The sequence below is a fragment of the Amblyomma mixtum genome, chromosome 3 (genome assembly GCF_055824585.1).
Source record: "Amblyomma mixtum isolate Tamu chromosome 3, ASM5582458v1, whole genome shotgun sequence".
Taxonomy (NCBI): Eukaryota; Metazoa; Arthropoda; class Arachnida; order Ixodida; family Ixodidae; genus Amblyomma; species Amblyomma mixtum.
The window spans coordinates 252,363,715-252,383,741 of NC_143014.1; the positions used below are offsets into that span (position 1 = coordinate 252,363,715).

General features: G+C 45.7%; 1 protein-coding gene and 1 non-coding gene across 3 annotated transcripts; both read right to left on the reverse strand.

The window, feature by feature from the left end:
• Positions 1 to 88: 88 nt before the first annotated feature.
• Positions 89 to 19,278, reverse strand: LOC149354363 (uncharacterized). Of its 2 annotated transcripts, none has more exons than XM_089583300.1 (6): positions 13,852 to 19,278; positions 8,332 to 8,444; positions 7,460 to 7,559; positions 5,818 to 5,923; positions 3,255 to 3,388; positions 89 to 266 (listed from the first exon to the last, which is right to left on the reverse strand). In XM_089583300.1, the coding sequence occupies exons 1-6, from the start codon at positions 14,154 to 14,156 to the stop codon at positions 176 to 178; spliced, it is 849 nt and encodes a 282-aa protein (XP_089439426.1). In that variant the 5' UTR covers positions 14,157 to 19,278; the 3' UTR covers positions 89 to 175. The 2 variants fall into 2 exon arrangements, with proteins under 2 accessions (XP_089439426.1, XP_089439425.1); XM_089583299.1 differs by having other exon boundaries at positions 8,332 to 8,477; positions 13,852 to 18,450.
• A 171-nt stretch (positions 19,279 to 19,449) lies between these two features.
• On the reverse strand, positions 19,450 to 19,523 carry TRNAT-GGU (transfer RNA threonine (anticodon GGU)). The gene has a single exon. It is a non-coding gene; the product is annotated as a tRNA-Thr (tRNA).
• Positions 19,524 to 20,027: the final 504 nt, after the last annotated feature.

Consider the following 20,027-nt stretch of genomic DNA (forward strand, 5'->3'; position numbering starts at 1 on the left):
ATATCACACAGAGCATGCAAACACACAATAAGGGTCCGTGCTTTCATTGTAGCAAAAAAGCTACCAGGAACTTGCTGAAAAGTCCAAAGACACGTACAAAACATTTAATTACATTTTAACAATTTCACAATCAGTCGCATAAAACAAACATTTCGCTATACTAAAAATATGAACATCAGCAGATTCCAAAGGTCCCTGGAACCCCCAGCCCCCTGCAGTGGATATTCAGGGAAGTAAGGCTGGCCGCTACCTCCTCCTGGCAGGCACTGCGTAAAAAAAAAAAAAAACATTGATGTGGCTTTCACGCCCTCCTCTAGGTCAAATATATCTCTTCAAAACAACCAACTGGAGTTCAACGATACATACGGCTGTTTCATATTAAGCGACGTGATGGAGAAAGTTGCCACCCTCTTTAGGTACCGCAAGAATAGTATCATTCCAGAAATCCCAAACATCTCATACAAACTCGCCACAAAGGCTCATTTGCTGTGATGCTCAGTGGTGCAGGTAAAGGTTGTGGGTTGGATTCCCGGCCACGGTGGTATACATTTAGGGGGCACGAAACCATGCACTTTGACTGAAATTTTTCGTTACATCTGAAGACATGGTGAAAGTTTACGAAAAGTGTGGGGAGGATTTACTGACTATTGCCTCGCAGGAGTTGACCAGATTTACAATTGCATGCTTGAATAATGAAAACAGACACTTAGCGAAATTCATGTCACACATCGCACGTGTGAAAGCTGCTGAACATGCCAGTACAGTCTGTGATCCAACCTGGCGATAGCTTGCAATTCTTTCCCTGCCCCATCACTTCACCACTCGGCTCAAAGTCTCGGTGCACACTCGGCCACTATTAGTGCCTCCGTACGGCAGTCTCGCTTTCGGGCCGTAGTGTTTCTCACCTCAGTGCCTCTGTTTCTGCGTAGCTTTTAAAGCATCGAGAGTTTCAGTGTGCACTACACAAGCTCTTATTTATCATCGCCAATGAGAACGCGCAGTGTCCTCGGGGCACAATGAACAGAACACAACGTTCGGTGCAATACCTCCTTTCGAAATAGACGTTTTACTTACTGGCAAAGTACACTGTTGCATGCAAAAAAGGAATCGCAATGAAAAGAAGACCGCACTGAGCATGCGATGGAGTCCCGTCTTTCATTTGCAACCCGATAGATAGCACTTTGAGGTACGTTGTGGTGGTGAGAGAGAGATTTGGGCTGAATGCGTTAGCACTGACAATGCTCTGGTAGACACGGGGCACTGCAGTAATAGGCCGCACCGTTCACTGGAGTGAGCAGCCTCTCGCGATCAACCCACCTGCCAAGGTGGCAGGGCGGGCGCGCTGCTTATCCAGTGTCCGGACAGCACTCAACGTTACAGATGCCAAGCCGCGTCTAGACAACAATGTCTCGAGCGTGTGCATGAAGCCTGAGGTTCATTTGGCCTTTAACTGACCTTAATGATCCAACACCTCTACACCGCCACACCTGAGACATACCTCGCGGTCTCACGATGCTAGAGGGCGAGGAAAAAACTTGGACAACGCCTAACCTACCATTAACAGTGCAATACGATAGCATTACAGATCCCTCTCGTGTAAGTGCCCCTGTTTATGAACAGAGAGTCATAGATTGTGGGAAGTCCTCATACCACTACTGGTGCAGCGGTTGAGCAATGGATCGCCGCACCGGCAGATGGCTGTGCTTGCGAGACGCTGGGGCTTGTGAGACGCAGAGTGCTGTTCCCAAGCTCGCGTCATGCTCATTTTTGCACAGGCAGTGTTTCGTGAGGCTGTCTATCTTTCCACGAATCAGCTGATACACAGTGCTGCAGTGGGAAGGTGGAAATCGCATTGAATTTATTAGAATTTCAATGCTGCCTGACATGGCGTCCAGGCTGCCCACAACCCGGTGGGCAGGTTGCCACCTCTCTTTCGTGACGTGGAGGAGAGCCAGCTTTTCTTGTGAATGGGACGCCTAATGCTAGCACACTAAAAGCATTCCCAATGCACCAACATGCCGGTCACCCCCGGTGTAATCCACTCCGTGCCTTATGTACGGGAATTTTGGGGCTACGCCTTCGGTCACCAAATTCTGGTTTGCCTGAAGGGCTCGATGAGCACGTGCTCCTTCATTATAAGTTCTTGCTATCTTCCTCCTCTTACTATCCGACCGCAATCTTACTGCATTGATAAAATCTACACATTTCTGATGTCAAGATACACAATCTCACTGCAATTTAGATGGTGCCCTTATCGCTGATGACTGCATTTATCATTCTTCTACGCACTCAATGTTCTTCATTCTACTCATAGTCGCTAAATATTGTTCGCTGTTCTCAAGAACAGAGAGCCCATAGAACACATAATCAGCCATGCAAGAACTTAAGTCCCACCTTGGCCGTTTCCTATCTCCGAATAGCACATTTTGACCTACCACATCAAAAAACCATCTTTTTGGGGTTAAGGTGAGCTTTATCTCATTCTCCTAATATCATCCTCACAACTACCTTGCCCTGCGTCAATTTATTTTCTAGTGTAACTGGCAGTATACTCTGAATGTATTCATAATTAACACATTGTAACATACGAGTAGGAACACATAGACTTAGACTTCGAAGTAAGTATAACAAATCGACTGCGCTTAAACGTCACAGCAGTCAAATGTCGCTTTAAATCCTGTGCTACGGACCATTCGAGATCTCTTAACATAGGCGCGCCATGCACATATTATACCAAGAACAGAAATAACTCCTACATCACTGTTTCGTGTGTGGTCGGCATAAGCGGCAAAAGTGTAGGTGCTTGGCAGCAATTACAAATGCTGCCTGGTGTCATTATGCTTTCTTCAAGACATTTTTTGTTTACAGTGTGGGCACATGGGAATAAAGATCTCCAGTTGGTCGAAATTATTCCGGAGCCCTACACTGCAGCACCTCTTTCTTCTCTCACTCCCTCCTTTATCCCTTCCCTTACGGCACGGTTCAGGTGTGTACCGAGATCTGTGACAGATACCGCACCATTTTCGTTCTGAAAAAAAAAAACACTTTTCAAGACCAGCTGTAGGACAAGCTTCAGAGTCACGTTGGTTAACTCTTCAGATATTGCAAATGACCCATCACATGGCCTTGTTTTCTGCGGTTCTCGTTGTATAATGTGCTAGGCTCCTTAATGGCACACAACCAAATATTGCCGGAATAGCAGTGGCCTGAGCCATGGTGCCACAGAACCCAAGCCTGAACGTATGCCGTCTTACCGCTCATCTCCTCGCCTAGGCCGATGCGGCAGAAGAGGAAGACGAGCGAAGGCCGCATTCCGGTGATGGGAGCCATCTTCCACAGCAGGGTACATGCTGGGAAGCACCCACGCCGCAAGGAGAGACGCACACACCTGCGAATAAGGAAATACAAGTTTGAACATAGAGCCGTGCACAAACGGCGCTCTTTCGCAGCAGTCGCTGCTGTTTATATGTTGTAGGCATGTTCGCCGTCAGTGCGACCTCAATTAGTACCACGCAGCAGCTTCTGTGCATAAACGCAACTACCGCAGTTTAGACATCTTTCTCTTCCCTTCACACCGAGCTGCATCTCCTAGAGATCTATCTTGAGAAATATCAGGCATCCATTTCATACAAACCTTTAATTCCTCTCAGATAAGCGCTGTGAAAAGAAACTCACCAGCAGCTCTAGCAAGCTTTCGCATTACATTTGCGCAAAGATGTACCATTTCTCCCACCAGTCTACGTGTATGCATGAACACTCAGTTTCTTATGCACACTAATTCCGAAATATATAGGAGAAGTTAACACATGTAAGGTGCCAGTTTCACCCAATATGCTTGCTCCCCACCAAGCCGGGTGCTTAAGAGGAATTCTTTGCTTGAAATATAGTTTCCAGATTACTGCTGCAGTTTCTTTTTTAATATAGTCACGTCCAAACGCTGCGGTGAGGTGCAGCGAATTTTCTTGGGGGAAGCATTCATTGTTCTGAGCCCACAATTGGCGCTTTGGTTTAATCTGACGCCTCCAGATACAGGCACCTGCAGGCGTCCTAGCACAGATCCCCAATGGAATCGCAGTGAAGCGTCGGGTGCATCAAGGGCATATTTCCATTGCATTTCATAAAAAGATCCTCAGCACATTTGTTAGCTTTCGTACACAGCATGACTGGTCCATTTTGCACAATGCAAATTTTTCTTTTTTTTTGGCAAAGCTACCTGTTTGCAAGGGGCTTAACTTACACAAAATGTGAGTTGTAGACAGGAAAATACAGTACTTGAATATTTTACGTAGCCTACAAAACACCTTTCTATACACTGCACCCTAACAGAGGGCACCCTCTAGGGGGCAAGTTTACTTTCTCAATTTTACCGGTGCGAAATTGTGCGACATATTAATCACTTCTATCCTTACCTTTTCCTTCTATCCTTACCTTCTATCCTTACCTTCTATCCTTACCTGAAAGCTTAGTGCTTTCGTGCACTGGCCAGCGAACTGAAAAGTACTATGTAATGAACTGCCCCTATTGGTTCGGAGGGTCGTGACATCATTAACATCATGTGACCACCAGCGGACCAATCATACAGCACACCAAAATCAAAATCTGAGAACAGTCTCTGTTCATTTGTTTTGTTTGTTTCATAGGGTTTACTGTACCAAAACGACTCAGGCTACGAGGGACGCCGCAGAGGAAGGCTCTGGAATTTCGCCCACCTGTGTTCTTTAACGTGTGTTGACGTCACACAGTACATGGGCCTCCAGAATTTCGCCCCCATCAAAATGCAACCGCCGTGGCTGGGACCGAACTCCAGTGTCTTTCAGGTCAGCAACCGAGCACCATAACTATTGAGACACCGCAGCGGCTTCAACAGTCTTTGTGGCCAGTGGTGTCTCCTATACCAACACTAATTAGAAGCTCAACAGCTATAACTGTTGAAAAAAGGACATTGGAAATGCTATCTCACCAGGAATGATGTCAGGATATTCGTAGTGCGCTGAGTAGGAGAGAAGAAACTCAAAAACCTCTGGAAACCTCACTCCTATCCTGGCCAATGGTGGCGCGAGACACAGCGGCAGGGTGAGAGAGAGTTTGTACTGTGGACGCTATGTGGGTGCATGCGCACCTGCTTTGCCACAAAGTGACGAACAGATGCAGCGTGCCCTGTATATGAAGGACGTTTACCAAAATTGGTCAGCCTGCGCTGCAGTTCTAGCTTCAAAGAAGAGTGCACAAAATGAAAACACCTAAAGAGCTGCACTCACATTTCACATTTCAAAATACCATAATTGTCGGTGAATTGCTTGGAGTAAACGGCACTAAGTACAATAGAAACAATGAAAATATATCTTCGGTACACTTTGCATTTCTAAAGGACACAGCGTAGAGCCACTAAACTATATTTTGTGGTGTTTGAGAAGTGACACGCATGCCACATCATTTCTCGTAGCACTACTTCTATCAGGCTTTCACTTAACAGCTTTGAATCATGACTCATGACAATGCCTCCTCTAGTATGCTCATGAAGAAGCAAGCGTCAGCAGCATGGAGACTGTTGGCAACTTTTTTTGTGGAAACCATGCTAGAGAAAAACCTCACTCACAAAATAGACACACTGAAAAGTCTTCTGCTATTGGCCAGACTCACAAGCTACTTCCACGTGATAGGTGAAATTTTCTGCAAATCCAGAACCCGAGAGACGAACTAAGTGACAGTGGTTTGGAAGCTGCCAGCCCAGTGCTCAAAGGCTTCACGCAACAGCACGTTGCTGCAAATCATCGCCTCTTGCTGTCAGTGCGTAACAAACTGCTTTAAATAGCTTGCCTTGATCTGGAGCGAGATGTTCTGGCGGATGACTGCGTCGTAGTGATCGTGCACTTTCTCCAGGGAGGTGGCCTTGTCCTCCAGGAACTTGTTCTGTGCCTGCAGTCTATGAAAAAAAAGTAGAAGGAACCCGTTTAAGAAAGGAAGTGTTGAGACCCCCCTCTCCCACCTCTACGTCCAGAAGCAAAACAGAGTATGAAAGCTAAACTCATTCATTGCATTTTTCTTCAGACTACACCTCGCTTAACCAGGAGCCTCTGATGCCGATGCTAATGCTACTCTCGTTGCTACCATCAGATGCACCCCATCATAGCTATGTGATTTCTTACAAGTGCCGTAACAAAACAGAGGTTATAAATAGGCAGGTTTCCTTAACTGCTTGCTCCAGCTCTAAAGGATTCAGGTATTGTACACTACCAATGAGCAATATTATGCGATTACCTTTTAGCAGATTTTTTTTAAACAGTCAATGAAAAATTAATTCATGAGCTGCGATTGCACCAGTGTTTCTTTTAAAAAACTGGCATATATTCATGCCTTTGTAACGGCAGATATACACAAAACATCTGGTTGATATCATTGAACGCTCCGTTCTACAACAGACGACTCGCTTTATACACAGTTTTGGTAGGGAACCAGCGTCCACATTAATGAGGTATGACTACAGCTGGAAATGCCTAAGAAATAAGGGTGTGCGAATAGTCGAAAGTTCGAATATGAATATGTATGGGGGTACATTCCAAAGAAACTCAGGGTATAAGGAATACCGTAGTGAAGGGCTGCAGAAATTTCGACCACCTGAAGATCTTTAACGTGTTGCAGACATCACAGTACATGGGCCCCCACAATTTCACCTCCATCAAAATCCGACCGCCGCAGCCAGGATCGAACCTGCGTCTTTTGGGTCAGCAGCCTTGACTACTGAGCCACTGCGGCGGCCTATATATCACGCTGCATTGCATCCCTCGCACCTCCGAACTGCGTGTTACAGCAGGCACAGCCACAATTGGAAGTCCCCCTCTCACTTGACAGAAAAGCAGCCTGGCCGTTTCATAGCTGCGGTTTCTAAATTTTGCCCCTAGCCCGTGGCGACGGCGGCTGTTTGCCGTGCATTCCTTCCTATGACATTTCTTCTGGCCCCTTCAAATGTGAATAATGAGGTTTTATTAGCACTAATGATATGTTTAGTTGACAGTGATGTGCCAATTTAAGGATTTCGTTTTGTTACTCCTTTTGCATGACCACATTGTAGGTTTCATACTGTTTTAATCAAGTAGTGTCAAGTGTCTAATCCCTAATCAAGTAGTGTATATTTACGTGCTTTTGTTTTCTTTTTCCATGTTGTCCTGAATCCGTAGTGTTTGATTTACTTCAGTTGCAAAGACAATCCAATATTTTGAAAAAAAAAAGAATTAGGGCAGTGACGTTTGCCTGTATGTCTTTTCAGAAATATTGTTTCATACTGAACAGATATTAGATATCTGAAGCAGTTTTTGCTCCGTATCCAGAAATTTCAATATTCGCACACTCCCTACAAAGAATGAAGAGGAAAGTGAAAACTCATACATGAAAAGGAAGTGAAAATAATCCACTGCACAAAAAGAATGCCCAGAAAGAAAGCCAGAAGCCAAAAAATCCGTACTGTGCCAGGCTGTCCTGCAGAGCGGCGATGGAGTGGCTCTGCTCAGAGTTCTCTGCCTGGAGTCTCTGGATTCGCTCGTTCATGCTTTTGATCTGCTTGTCTACACGTGGAAACGAAAGCACAGAGTAAGGACTGAATTTATTCATCTTTATTTTCAATACCCTCTAGCAAGCACCATGGCTTATAAGGGAAGAGGGGAAAAAAAGGCAAAGAAAAGTGACAAAATTTTGCAGTTGAAAGCATACCATATTAATAAAAGAAAACCGTTTCATGATTGCACAGTATGCAAGGAATCATTTGTTTGCAACCAACGTTACTAGAATAAGCAGGAGAAATCACAACCGCACATCCAGAAGCAGTTTTTGCCACCCCCGCTCTCCATTTCCACTACAAACTCTGCGGCGGAAGTTGTACTTCTCGGCGGCGTCTGATCGAGTGCCCCTGGAAGATATGGTTTTGCAATACGTGGCCCAGAGTTTCGTCCAGTGAGCGTAACCCAGGGGTCGACTCTCGTACTAGCACCACAGCAACAGTACACAATGAAGACCTTCGCATCGTAACATTCAGCCAGCCACACGAGAGCGCCACTATCCTTGTTTCTTTCTAGCCTTGCCTCTCCCTGTTAAGGTCTGGCTTAATGGTGTCACTTGGTCTAATTCTTGAAATACGCCGCTCCTGGCACAAGAATGTGGGTAGCACAGCCGTCTTGGTCATGGTGTCAGTGCTTACAGTGATATAAACTTCCATTGAAACGGTCTTAAGGTAGTAGTCCCTGAGATTTCCGTAGTGCGTGCTAAGTAACATAAAACCACGCAGTCCTACGCTTCACCTGGCACTCAGAATAACAGTTGCCTGGACATAAACATGCTTACCCTTGTTCTGCACGCTCAGGTGGGTGTAGCAGAAGAGGACGACGAGCAAAGGCCACAGGACAGTGGGGCGAGGCACACTGCGGTAGCGGTTGACCTCTCCGGTCGGGCATATGCTGGACAAAAACCGGGACAAGCAACTTGGAAACCTGCGCACACGGAACACAGGCTCAGACGAAGAGGCGCGCGCCAACGTTGCTCTTTGCAAGTTGACGTGGTCTGTCCTAGAGGACACTGCAACTGCGGGCACAGTTGGCACCGTAATATTCGCAACCAATGAAATGCGAACATGAGAACTAGAAATGAAAACGCAAAAACACAAGCAATTCCTCCAACAAAAAATACAAACGAAATTCATTAACACATCTGAAGGGCATACTTCCCGCCCTCAAAATGATATCAACCTACGCTAGTACTGATCTTCTCCCGACTATGATCTCGTTTTCCTGTTCATGTCATAATTGCATTGTTCGTATTTCACTAGTTGCTGATAATGAAAGTCCTCAGCACAAAGACGCGAGAACATCAGTTCTGTCATCCTTCCCCTGCCTTCACAGTCAGCTACATCTCCAACCGAAATTTCGTTCAAAACATTAAGCGCACCGGTAAGACCAGCCTTCTTGCTCCAAAAAATAGCTGCGAAAATAAATTGGCAACCAGTGCAAGTAATGATTGAGGATATAGCACGCCCATGCTTTGGAACATTACAAATTAGAAAAATTCAATCGCATCGAAAACGGCAAACGGCAATCGAAAACGGCAAACTTTGGGCATTGTAATTGACATTTGAGGGGAATTTTGAATACACTCCAAATTATAATCAAAATAACCGAGACGGTTTACTCCAACCACAAGCGGTAGCCCCGCACCCAGGAAAAGGATGAGCAGCAGTATACGCAGGTGAGAAGGATGAAGTTGCATACCCCGGTCCCAATATGCTATAGAGTGAGCAGTTGTTTCAGGGTGGAAAACATTGTGCCTAGCAAGCAACAATCTTATTTTGAAACATCTTGATCAAACACACAAGACAGACAGGATGTGATGTGAAAGTCGAAGAGAAGAAAACTGTAGCATTTTTTTTTTGACGGAAGGTGTGGCACCAATACTTCCACGATAGTGCCGCGCTATAAAAAATTTTTCTCAGGGATGAGAGAACCGAGAAACGCGCCTCAAAAATCGCATGACACCACACCAAACAAATCTTCCATGTCTAATTTGCCCCCCTTTGCAATAGACAGGACAGGATAACTGCAGATGAACGAACAGCAGCATGGCAGGCTCATTTTTTAAAACGGCGCATTAAGATAAGATCCTCCATATGAAAATCAAGAAAAAAAGATAGTTTTCTTTTGCTCGTCTGCATGTATATCGCGTATCGTGTTCTCTTACTCCAGTGATGCGAATGGGTGGGACCAATGAAAACAGCCTATATGAGCACGTCGCGAAACATTCAGGAGAGGCCTTGCCAATACAACGCCCTGGGAGAAACGTGTGGAGGTAATCACGTGGTTTTTTTCAATAGGGAGGCCATCTGGTCCGAGCGCAGCTTAGCAACGGCGTCATAGTTGCTATTTACAAACAGGGTGGCAGCAGCAGTCTGCGCCGTAACATTAGAGCTGCGGCGTAGGCGTTCTTTCATTAACTACTTGAGCGTCTGTTCTTGGTCGTGCTCACAGGTTGACATTGACAACGTTCACTACTGGGTTATGTTGAGAAAAAATAATCCAATGCATTCATTAGGTGCAATAAATTGACCTTCATTGTCAGTATTGGCGATCGCAAGTAAAATGTGGTACTATGCAGTGACATTACAAGCTAGTATTTCACCAAGCTTAGAAAATTCGTGCCTAGAGCTGCATGCAGCTCTGCAAGTTAAACATGAAACACACGTTGAATAGTGCACACCGCTGTGAAACATACTGCAGCAACTGAGTGCGCCTAAACTTCTACGAGGAGTCTGAACAGCTAGGATCACATATGTTATGCACTAACTAGACCTGTCGATGTGAAACATGCTATGTTGCCATGCTACAAAAGGTGGATTTATAGATAATTCTTAAGGAGTGGGGCAGCGCGGCTGTCTTATTTGGAACATTTATTTCTTGCACTTTTTTTGTTGAGCAAAAAGGGTACAGCACGGTTTTCCTATGTTAACTTTCAGGCTAAGCGAGGAGGGCGACACCCCCTCCCGATACATCCTCTCCTGCCGATCTACTGTAGGCACTTCGGCCCTCTCAATTTCTGTAACCTCTCTGAGTGGCTCTTGGAGTTGTGAATCAAAAGTAATTGGTGCGGACACCATTATGATCGCATTATGACACTAAAATTTGCATTCAGGGTCAAGAACTCAAGTTTTTAGTATATTTACCCATCCTCACTGCTGTATCAGAGAACATTCGTGGCAGGGCCAGCCACACAAAAACATGCTATGAAGATAATTATTATTCAAGCCCAAAACCGAAATACCGCAGGATTTTTCTAGTCCTCACTGCTGCAGGAGACGCACTGTTGACACAACCAGCTGCCCAAACATACGAAATGGAGGTGGATTACAACATTCAACAACAAGAGCAGCATCAACAGACAGGTTGAACACTAAGCTTGGATGTGAACATGCATGGCAGCATTGTTCACGACTCAGCCGAAAGCAGAAGCGTGCACACTCATTCAGCATAAAACTCAGAGGGTTGTGCTATCCACCAGTGTGTGTAATTCACCTGTGGACGGTATGTGGGCCACATTTATGCGAACATACGACCCGACATTCGACACCAAAAACCTTGCTCAGGATCTCATGCATGAAGCTCTAAATTCATTCTAGCAAAAAAAGATTTTTTTTTACAACCTGATGAGCACATTTGAAACCTGTCCACTCAAAAATCTTTATGCTCTCAAATACAGTGTTGCAGAGGGCCATTTAAATATAAGCCTCGTGTCAGCAAGCTGGACACGGAAATCTTCCAGGGTAGCCATGTACTATAGTTTTTCAGGAAGCATAAGTTTAAGGGCAGTACTTTATACTGCATTAAGGTGGGATAGTTTGTTCGGAAGCATCATGAAATGCACAGGACGATCCAAGACACATAAAAGGAAGGAAAGTTCTATTTCAGTGGGGCCATTTGTGAGAGTTCGTATCAAAAAATAGAGAGAACACAGACAGGCATGCTTTTCAAAACGTATGCTAGATATGGTTTTCTCCTGCCATTATTTGCCAGCAGCTGTGTATACACAATTTCACTGATCTAAAATTTTGTGCACTGCACCTCGTCCAGTGAAATTAACCTTCTAGCCCTTAGATTGACACGAGACCACGATGAACCGGATGCAAGTATACCACTATATTTTGCGAAGTGCAACCTGCAAGGAATCCAGGGACACGCACGCGCCTCCACCGTCGCAAAACGGCGCAGACAAAAGCGGCGAAAGACACTGCGTACCATGGAGGGCTACGGCAATGAGTGAAAGCGGAAGTTCCTTCCTGCGCTTCCGCTTACCACAGCTGCGATCAGTGCCTTCAGCGAATGCTATTTGATTATGATCATGCAAGTCCTGTCTGTTTCGTTCGAATAAGACAGCGGGGATTATGTGGAGATGACGCGGCAAAGAGCAGTAACTGGAAGCAGACGAATGTCTCGTACGAATATTTACGAGGTCTCCTGTACATAAACAACGGCCACAGAATCAAGCCCCATTCGCACCTGGGTCTCTTTAGTCTAGCTCCTTCGCTGGGTTTCAAACGCACATGCGCAGAGAAGTAAACAAGAGCGCGCCCAGACAACATGGAGCCGGGCTCGTTTCCGGCTTCAAATATGTCGCGTGACAGCATCTATTTTAATTTTTCCTTCCTACATGACCTTAACAGAAAGCCAGGGGACGGCCTCTCCCCTAAACATAGAGGAATTAAAGAACTAATTAAGGAAAGGCAGTTACGCCATGTGCTTTGAAGCCGCTGCCCCCCCCCCCCTCCCCCCACTTGGCTGCTGTGTCGGTGCCCATGCGCAAGCGTAGCAGGCAAAGCAGCAGATGACGCCGCAGCGCCCAGTGTTACTATTGGCAGCACCGTTGGCGAAAGACTTCCATAAGTCCACGCTTTCCTTGCAAAAGCACGATATCCGGCACACTTCTTGGCATGCAGCAGGGATAGCGAGGGCCTCTCCTGAGCTTTCCTTCCTTCATGACTCTAAATTTTCCTTCCTCCACGGATGAGGGAAAATTTAGAGGGGAGAAATCATGTGACATTTTTGGAAGCCCGAAAAGAGCTTGGCGACATGTTGTCGGGGCGCGCTCAGACTGCAGTGCGAGTAGCGGTCGGTTTCTTTGTGGCCATGGTTCATGTCCGGAAGACCTCAGAAATATTCGTGCGAGACATTCGGCTCCTACCAATTATTGCCCTTTGCCGCGTCGTCTCCACGTCATCCCCAATTTGCTCGAAAGAAACAGTCCGGCTTTCATGGTCACAATAAGTAGCATTCGGCAAAGGCACTTATAGCAACTGCTGTAAACCCTGGAAGGAAAATTCACTTTCAGTTATTGCAATGGCCACCATGATACACACTGTCTTTCGTTTCTTTTGCTTGCGTTGTTTTGCGAGGGCGCCCTTAGGGTACTTGCAGGCTGCACTTGGCGAAATATACTGGCATATTACATCCAGTTCGTCGTAGACGCAGGCTAATCGCCAGGATAGAAGGTTAATTTCACCAGCAGAAGTGAAGGGTGAAAAATTTTAGTTCAGTGAAATTGCGTAAAATGCAGAGGTGCTGCAGTGAAATTGGGTATAAATGCACAGCTGCTGCCACAGGCAGCATGGGCGTATGTGAATATCGAGAATTGAGCCTAGACTAAATATGTTTATTGTTGTATATTTAATTAATTAATTTGTTCCACTTAATTTTGATCAATATTTAAAACATAGCTACTTAAAAAAGTAACCGCTATTCTGCTTTTGTGAGTTTTATTGTGTTCGCAATTTCTCAAAGCGCGATTGAGCTGTCCACTGACCCAGGGAGCCAGTTATGCACCCTTCCGTTCATCAAAATTGTCGAAGTCTAGAACGTTGCCAACGACAACGAACAATTAATGAACGCCGACGGCCTAAGCGTCACTGCCGCGTTTACATCAGGAGTTTTTAGAAAGGATAGCTGAAGAGTAAATTCCCAAATGTGGCATAGCAGGGAATTTTTCACCCGCCTCGGTGGCTGGTTAAGGTGCCCCTATACCGAGCCGGAGAACCCGGGGTCGAACCCGACCGCGGCGGCCGCGTTTCGATGGAGGCAGAACGCAAAAGGCGCCCGTGTGCTGTGCGACGTCAGAGCACGCTAAAGATCCCCAGGTGGTCGAAATTATTCCGGAGACTACGGCACCTCTTTCTCTCCTTCACTCCCACCTTCCTTCCTTTATGGCGTGGCGCAGGTGTCCACCGAGATACGAGAGACGGATACTGCGCCATTTCCTTCCCCAAAAACCAATTTTCCAGGCAAGTTTGCAAAAGAAACGCCAGCAGGCTAATTTACACTGGCGCCTTACCTCCGAACTGCAACAGCAGCAGGGAGAACCTCCTCGCAAGGCAGACACGGGGCGAAGAACAGCCGCCACAGCAGGTTGTCCCCGGCCCATGGCATCAGCCGCTCGGAGTCCACGATTCCAAAGACAGGATCCACGTAATTGATGTTCTCGATAAAGGCCTCGCTGACCTCTATCCGGCACCTTCCTCTCGCAGCAATATCCCGTGGAATATTCCAGCGGAGCCAGCGCACGAATGTTCTGCGTCTTCCAGACTGCGCGAGATTCGCCAGAGTGGCGCGCGTGTCACAGTGCAGTCTTCTTTTCATTCGCCAGACAAGCGCATCGCTTTCCTTTTCTCGCAGCACCTATTTTTAGAGTTTTATTAAACACCTCGTCAGTACAGTATAAAACGTTAATTGAGTACAAACTTTAATATTTTGTAGTGAAAAAAGTTTGTTTACTAGGTGGTGTTCAATCTGAACGAGCCTCAAGGCATGCTGGGTACTCGACTTCCAGTTCGTTCAGCGAGATGCGCATGTACAGCGCTCTCCTTGAAATGCGGAATTGCGAAGCTTAAACTCGTTCTTAATTTGTTAATACGCGCGAATGAAGTCGTAAGAAAGGTCAGCATGTTCTACGTGCATTATTATGCTTGCGCTCGACGTTCCGTATTGGAATTAAGGGCGGAAAAGCGTTGTAAGTGCGAACGTTAAGACATGCGTCGTCTCTTCGCGCTGAAGTTTAGGACGCTTCATTCACTCTCTACAAAAGTCCGCCTGTTGTTACGGTTATCGTACGGCTGCTACATAGTTCTCTAATATATATCAGAGTACATGTTTTCTAGAGGTTTCGCGCTTCCAGGCGCTGAATATATGGACTACCAGCAACCGCAGCCTAGCATTACGCATGAGCGCACTGGCGCGCACATTGTAGCAGGGTGGCTGTGACGGCAAAGAGCTTGAACCGTGCAAATCCTCGGAGGACTTTCGGTGCTTTTTCTATACACCCCGCGGTGGCCTAGCGGTTAGGGCGCTCGGCTACTGGGTCGGAGGACCCGATCCGGGACGCGGCGGACGCGTTTCGATGGAGGCGAAAGGCGCCGGTATGCTGCGCGATGTCAGCGCACGTTAAAGAACTCCCGGTGGTCTCAATTAATATGGACGCCTCTACTATGGTGTTCCTCATTGCCCACGTGTCACTCCTCCTCTCAAAAGTTTGTGGACTTATCAATGTTTTACAACCTTAGCAAGGGGCACAATCTGTTTTATTGTCGGTTTTTCCACTTGCAAGCTAATTGCTTTCGTTGGATATTTGCTATGCTTTATGAAATAATTACTGCAGAAGCTGGCATGCTTAGCAACTCTGTCAAGTGATTTAATTTTAGTTGAGCTGTAATGCAAAAATGCAACTGCATTACAAATGTGTTGAATTTTCAGCGCTACTGTAGTCTTTCTGCATGTACGAATTATATGCCCCGACAAGCATGCACTGAGACTTTGTGGCTGAAAACCTCTACTTATATGTGCATCAAGAGCCTGGATGGGCAAGTTACATGGCAGCTATTCCAGCAGTGAGAGGCGTCCACTCACTGCGGCTTTGGTGGATGCATAAAAACTTTGCTCACAAACAAAACTAACTGTGTATAGTTAAGCACTGCAACTGTACTGCAATGCATTTCACATCCTGCATGGTAGTGTGGGACGTTTTTCAAGAAATGCCTCGGCGCGCCAGACAATGACAAAACGTAGAAAACACACCACAGAGTGCCATTTACATATATAGATGACATTACATGCCATTTACATATAACTTGCAGCTCTGAATGTGAAGAATTTCTGTACTCGATTTCCCAATGCTGGTTGCTGCATTATGTAGGCAAAAAAAATGTACAAAAATAAATGCTTTGTTTTGTGTCATCTTTTGAATGTTCACTAGCTTCAGGATGTAAAATTAATGTTGCTTCCCATCAAGGCAGAGGAGAGCCTGCAGCCATTTTGCTGTCGTATACTTTGTGCTCTGAGCCTAGTTGAAGGAGAACCACCAGTGCACAGACAGATATTGCCAATGGTTGGCACCTCAGCTGTTGATGCCTAGCTATGTATAGAAATGTGGAAATGTATAACTTACACACTGTATGCACAGTGTTTAAGGTAAGGTAGGTAAGTAACAACACTAGCAGCTAGGCAAAAGATTAGCTTGCCTTGTGTTTTTCCTAATGAAAACCTAAATCCAGAGCAAGGCATCAGAGCCTGCTGCAGAGCTTCGCTACTTTCACCACAATGTAAACTTCAGGCAGAAAGACAAAATAGTAAGCAAAAACCAGCCAAAAGCAGAACAAGCTCTTGACACAGGGAGCTTTACTGCTGAACTGCAAGAGGAGCAAGTTTCTCAGCTATTAATGGGAAACTCTTCTTGTCCTGTGGGTAACAGCATCATATGTTTGTCTTGCAAAACCTTATGCAACACATTTTCTACAACATGTAATAAATGAGGTTAATGCAGATGATCTGTGTGACAAATAGTAAATTATAATAAATAGTATGGTCGAGCGTAAAAAAATATCGTGCTTCGGCTTTTACAGCACACACAGAAGCTTGATAAGAGTTGTTTTCAGCATCTTCTACAAGTTCCTGTTACAATGTCTTGTGCAATGTTGAACAAAAGGCATTCGCATCCAGTTTTAGCTTTGGCGTTAACAATGCGGCAAAGCTTGCACTTTGATAAACTTTCCTAAGACACTAGTGATACCAGAAAGTCTGGAATGTCTGTGAACACAATGTGTTCCTTGGCTTTTTAATAAAAAACTAGTAATTACCATGATTATTACTCTTGATCATTATGAACCCAACGACCACTAGACCAGCCTCTGCCTTCCTTGTAGCATCTTGCACTTCTTGGAATCACCGATGTCCCTCTAAATTAGTCAATCATTAAGTGCAATATTACTACATGCAAGCATGCAATGCGTCACATATGCCAGCTATAGACGTAGACATTTATTTACTTCACATGCATATGTTCAGCACATACACAGTGTACGAATGACGCTTTGCTGCACAGTGACAGTACAGTATTATAACATATGTCTCAGATGTCAATTCGCCTAAGTTCTGTATAATGAAAGGTGCAAAACAGCCAAACTAGGCTGGCTGCTATTTTCTTAATTATGTTATCTTGAAGTGAAGCTTTTCCCAACTTACTGAGTCAGAGTATGAAAAGAAAGGCGATAAATAATTCTTATCACTTTTTAATGTGATCAGCCTCCTTTTCTGCACACAGGAAATGAGGAAACATTACAGCAACAGGCGGGTCCACACAAGCAGGCAACTTAAGTGTAACAGGTTGCTTAATTATAATTTTCTACACTTGCTGCGCGCTGATGTCGACTAGTGTTCTGGTGAAGACGTGTTTCAGTTTGAGCATGAAATTAGTGAAAATGGCCTCATAAAACAATTCATAACTTTTACAAGTGGTCGTAAACATACCTTAACATTGCGATCAGAGCAGTGCAAGGGAATGAGACGCCGCCGCATGTGGTCGCGGTGTAGCCGCTTCGACAGCTGACGGCAGTGACCACACACGCCTTTATTAGCTATGGATTCGAGCTACTCGCATTCAGCGCAAATGTCTGAGGAATAAATAGTCCTGTCTTTTAACATCTTAAGTTGTCACGCTGTACTGACAGAGGTCAAACCGCATATAATTGCAAACATAGCTCGCACGGTGCTGCTGCTGTCATGCTAGACCAGATGTGGCACATCGCCAAAGTTGTCCGAGGGAGAAATTGGTGCTCCTCAAGGAAAGAAAACAACCTACTTAACAGAATTCTTCAACTTCCACAATGCTTTCAAACTCTGCCACCAACAAAATGCTCGAAGCATATAGCCTAGGGTTGACCGTCGCCGGCAGTCTGCCAGCGGATTGCAACGGCGCACTGTTTTTGCCGCTCCCTATACTTGATGGCACTCGGGAACATGCTGCATCCGTTTGCAGTGAAGTTTCTGCAGGTTGAGGCAGTGCACAACATCCTTTTTCCAGCAATGTGAGTGCCAGTATTAAGGAGAGAAAGACCGAAACCGCATGTCTGCAAGCAATGGACAACATGCAAAATTGCGGCAAAGCTGACTTACAGCAAGATGTTTTCCAACCAAAAACCCTCGTTCACAGACACGTTTTCGCTTCCTGCCCCGCTGCCTGAAGGGGTTAGCGCGAGGGGAGATGAGTCAGTAGCCCTGCACTGTGTCCTTCTTCGAAAAGGTGTGCGGGGCAGCCCCCAAATCTGCGTGAACCTGAAGCCCCGCCAGACATTGCCAGCTTTCGATGTAGAGTGTAAAGAAAAGTTGTGAAAAAGTTACAATGATGCATTCCCTTGACGAGCACCTGTCTCCACCCGCTCTTCTCGTTCGCGCCTCGGCTCTATTTTGTCCTTTCAACAATTGCCCTCCCATACAGATAAAGGGACGTCTCTCCTCTCCCTTTTCGAAGAAGAATGCGAGATTGCCGTCTGCGTACGAGGGTTTTTGGTTGGAAAATTGTAGAGGGCGCTCGTTATTATGCAAGTTGTCCATTTGCACACAAACCAAACCACAGGAACGACCCGGAAGTTCGAATTCACGTGACAAAGCTGCGCCATGATGCAATGTCCGCTGTAGGCTGGGCACCACCTATTGCAATAAATATTGAATCCAATAGTTTTTACAGAAAACAAATCGATTGAAACCTTCAGAAAATGGTCAGTTTACCCATGGTAAGGAAAGATCTAACACTAAGCCGAATTCGTCATAGGCCACGCCGGTGACGTGCATATCAACAGCGAGGTAGGGGGACTAGACCGCTCGTGACATGCACGAAAGTATGTCATAACTACGTGACAACATATTTAAACAAAAGGGCGCATACAATCGACAAAAACTTTTCGAATATTCAATTACAGCTTAAATACTCACCTGTAATAATACAATTGTTAGGTTTTCTTCTTATATTTCTTTTAAATGTTTTTAAAGCGCATCAGTTCAGGCAAGGCAGCAGCCATGGTGTCAGGCAGAGTTCGCACACATGAACGAATTTCGTCCAGACCGTCGGCTCAAAGGCATTTAGTTCGCCCATACGGTTATACTCGATGTCGAGCAAGCGTACATGACAGCGTACCCCATGCCTTGCTTTTACCCATGTTTTTACCTCCCTGTCGGACTCTGACCTGGGGCCTCCGGAGCTTCTGCTGGCCGACATTCTACGTCTCTGTGAGAAAAACCAAGCGTCGCACACTTCGGGTCCTGGATCAGCCCCATCGCAGTGATGAAAGGTCGGCACCAAGGGTATCTGTTGTCGCCACTCGTATATTCTATATGGCGAGCATCGAACGAGAGCTGCTGTGTTGAGAGTGTTGTCACAATTCACACAATATTATACCTTTACAATAACCCCTTTGTCGCCTTTTCAAGGCCAGGAATGCGCCTCCTATATAGCTAATTTGGTCAAATGTTTAGGGGAATCCCCCAAGGTGGAGTAGATTTGTAATAAGGGAGTAATTACTCATTGGCATCCACCCGAGCGCAGCCATACGGCAACAAAGGAAAGCTTTACAGCTTTCTCAGAAACTTCGTAGTTAAAGAAAAATTCGTCCTGGTCCGGGGTTCGAACCCAGGACCACGGCTTCACCAGAGCAGTCGCTCTACCAATTGAGCTAACCAGGATGGCAAGCTTATGGTAGGACGAGAGCGAATTGATCAATAACTCGAAGTGGGAACTGTGTTGGTCAAATGTTTAGGGGAATCCCCCGAGTTATTGATCAATTCGCGCTCGTCCTACCATAAGCTTGCCATCCTGGTTAGCTCAAATGGTAGAGCGACTGCTCCGGGGAAGCGGTGGTCCTGGGTTCGAACCCCGGACCAGGACGAATTTTTCTTTAACTACGAAGTTTCTGAGAAAGCTGTAAAGCTTTCCTTTGTAGCCGTATGGCTGCGCTCGGGTGGATGCCAATGAGTAATTACTCCCTTATTATAGCTAATTTATTTGTGAAGTGATTTTCGTACCCTTCTTACTACTCTGCACATTTGTCCACAGTTCTCAAAAATTTTACAGCAGGGTAATAACATGCCTGACCAAGCATTAACTTGCAGTGACGGGTGATACCACACAGAGCATGCAAACACACAATAAGGGTCCGTGCTTTCATTGTAGCAAAAAAGCTACCAGGA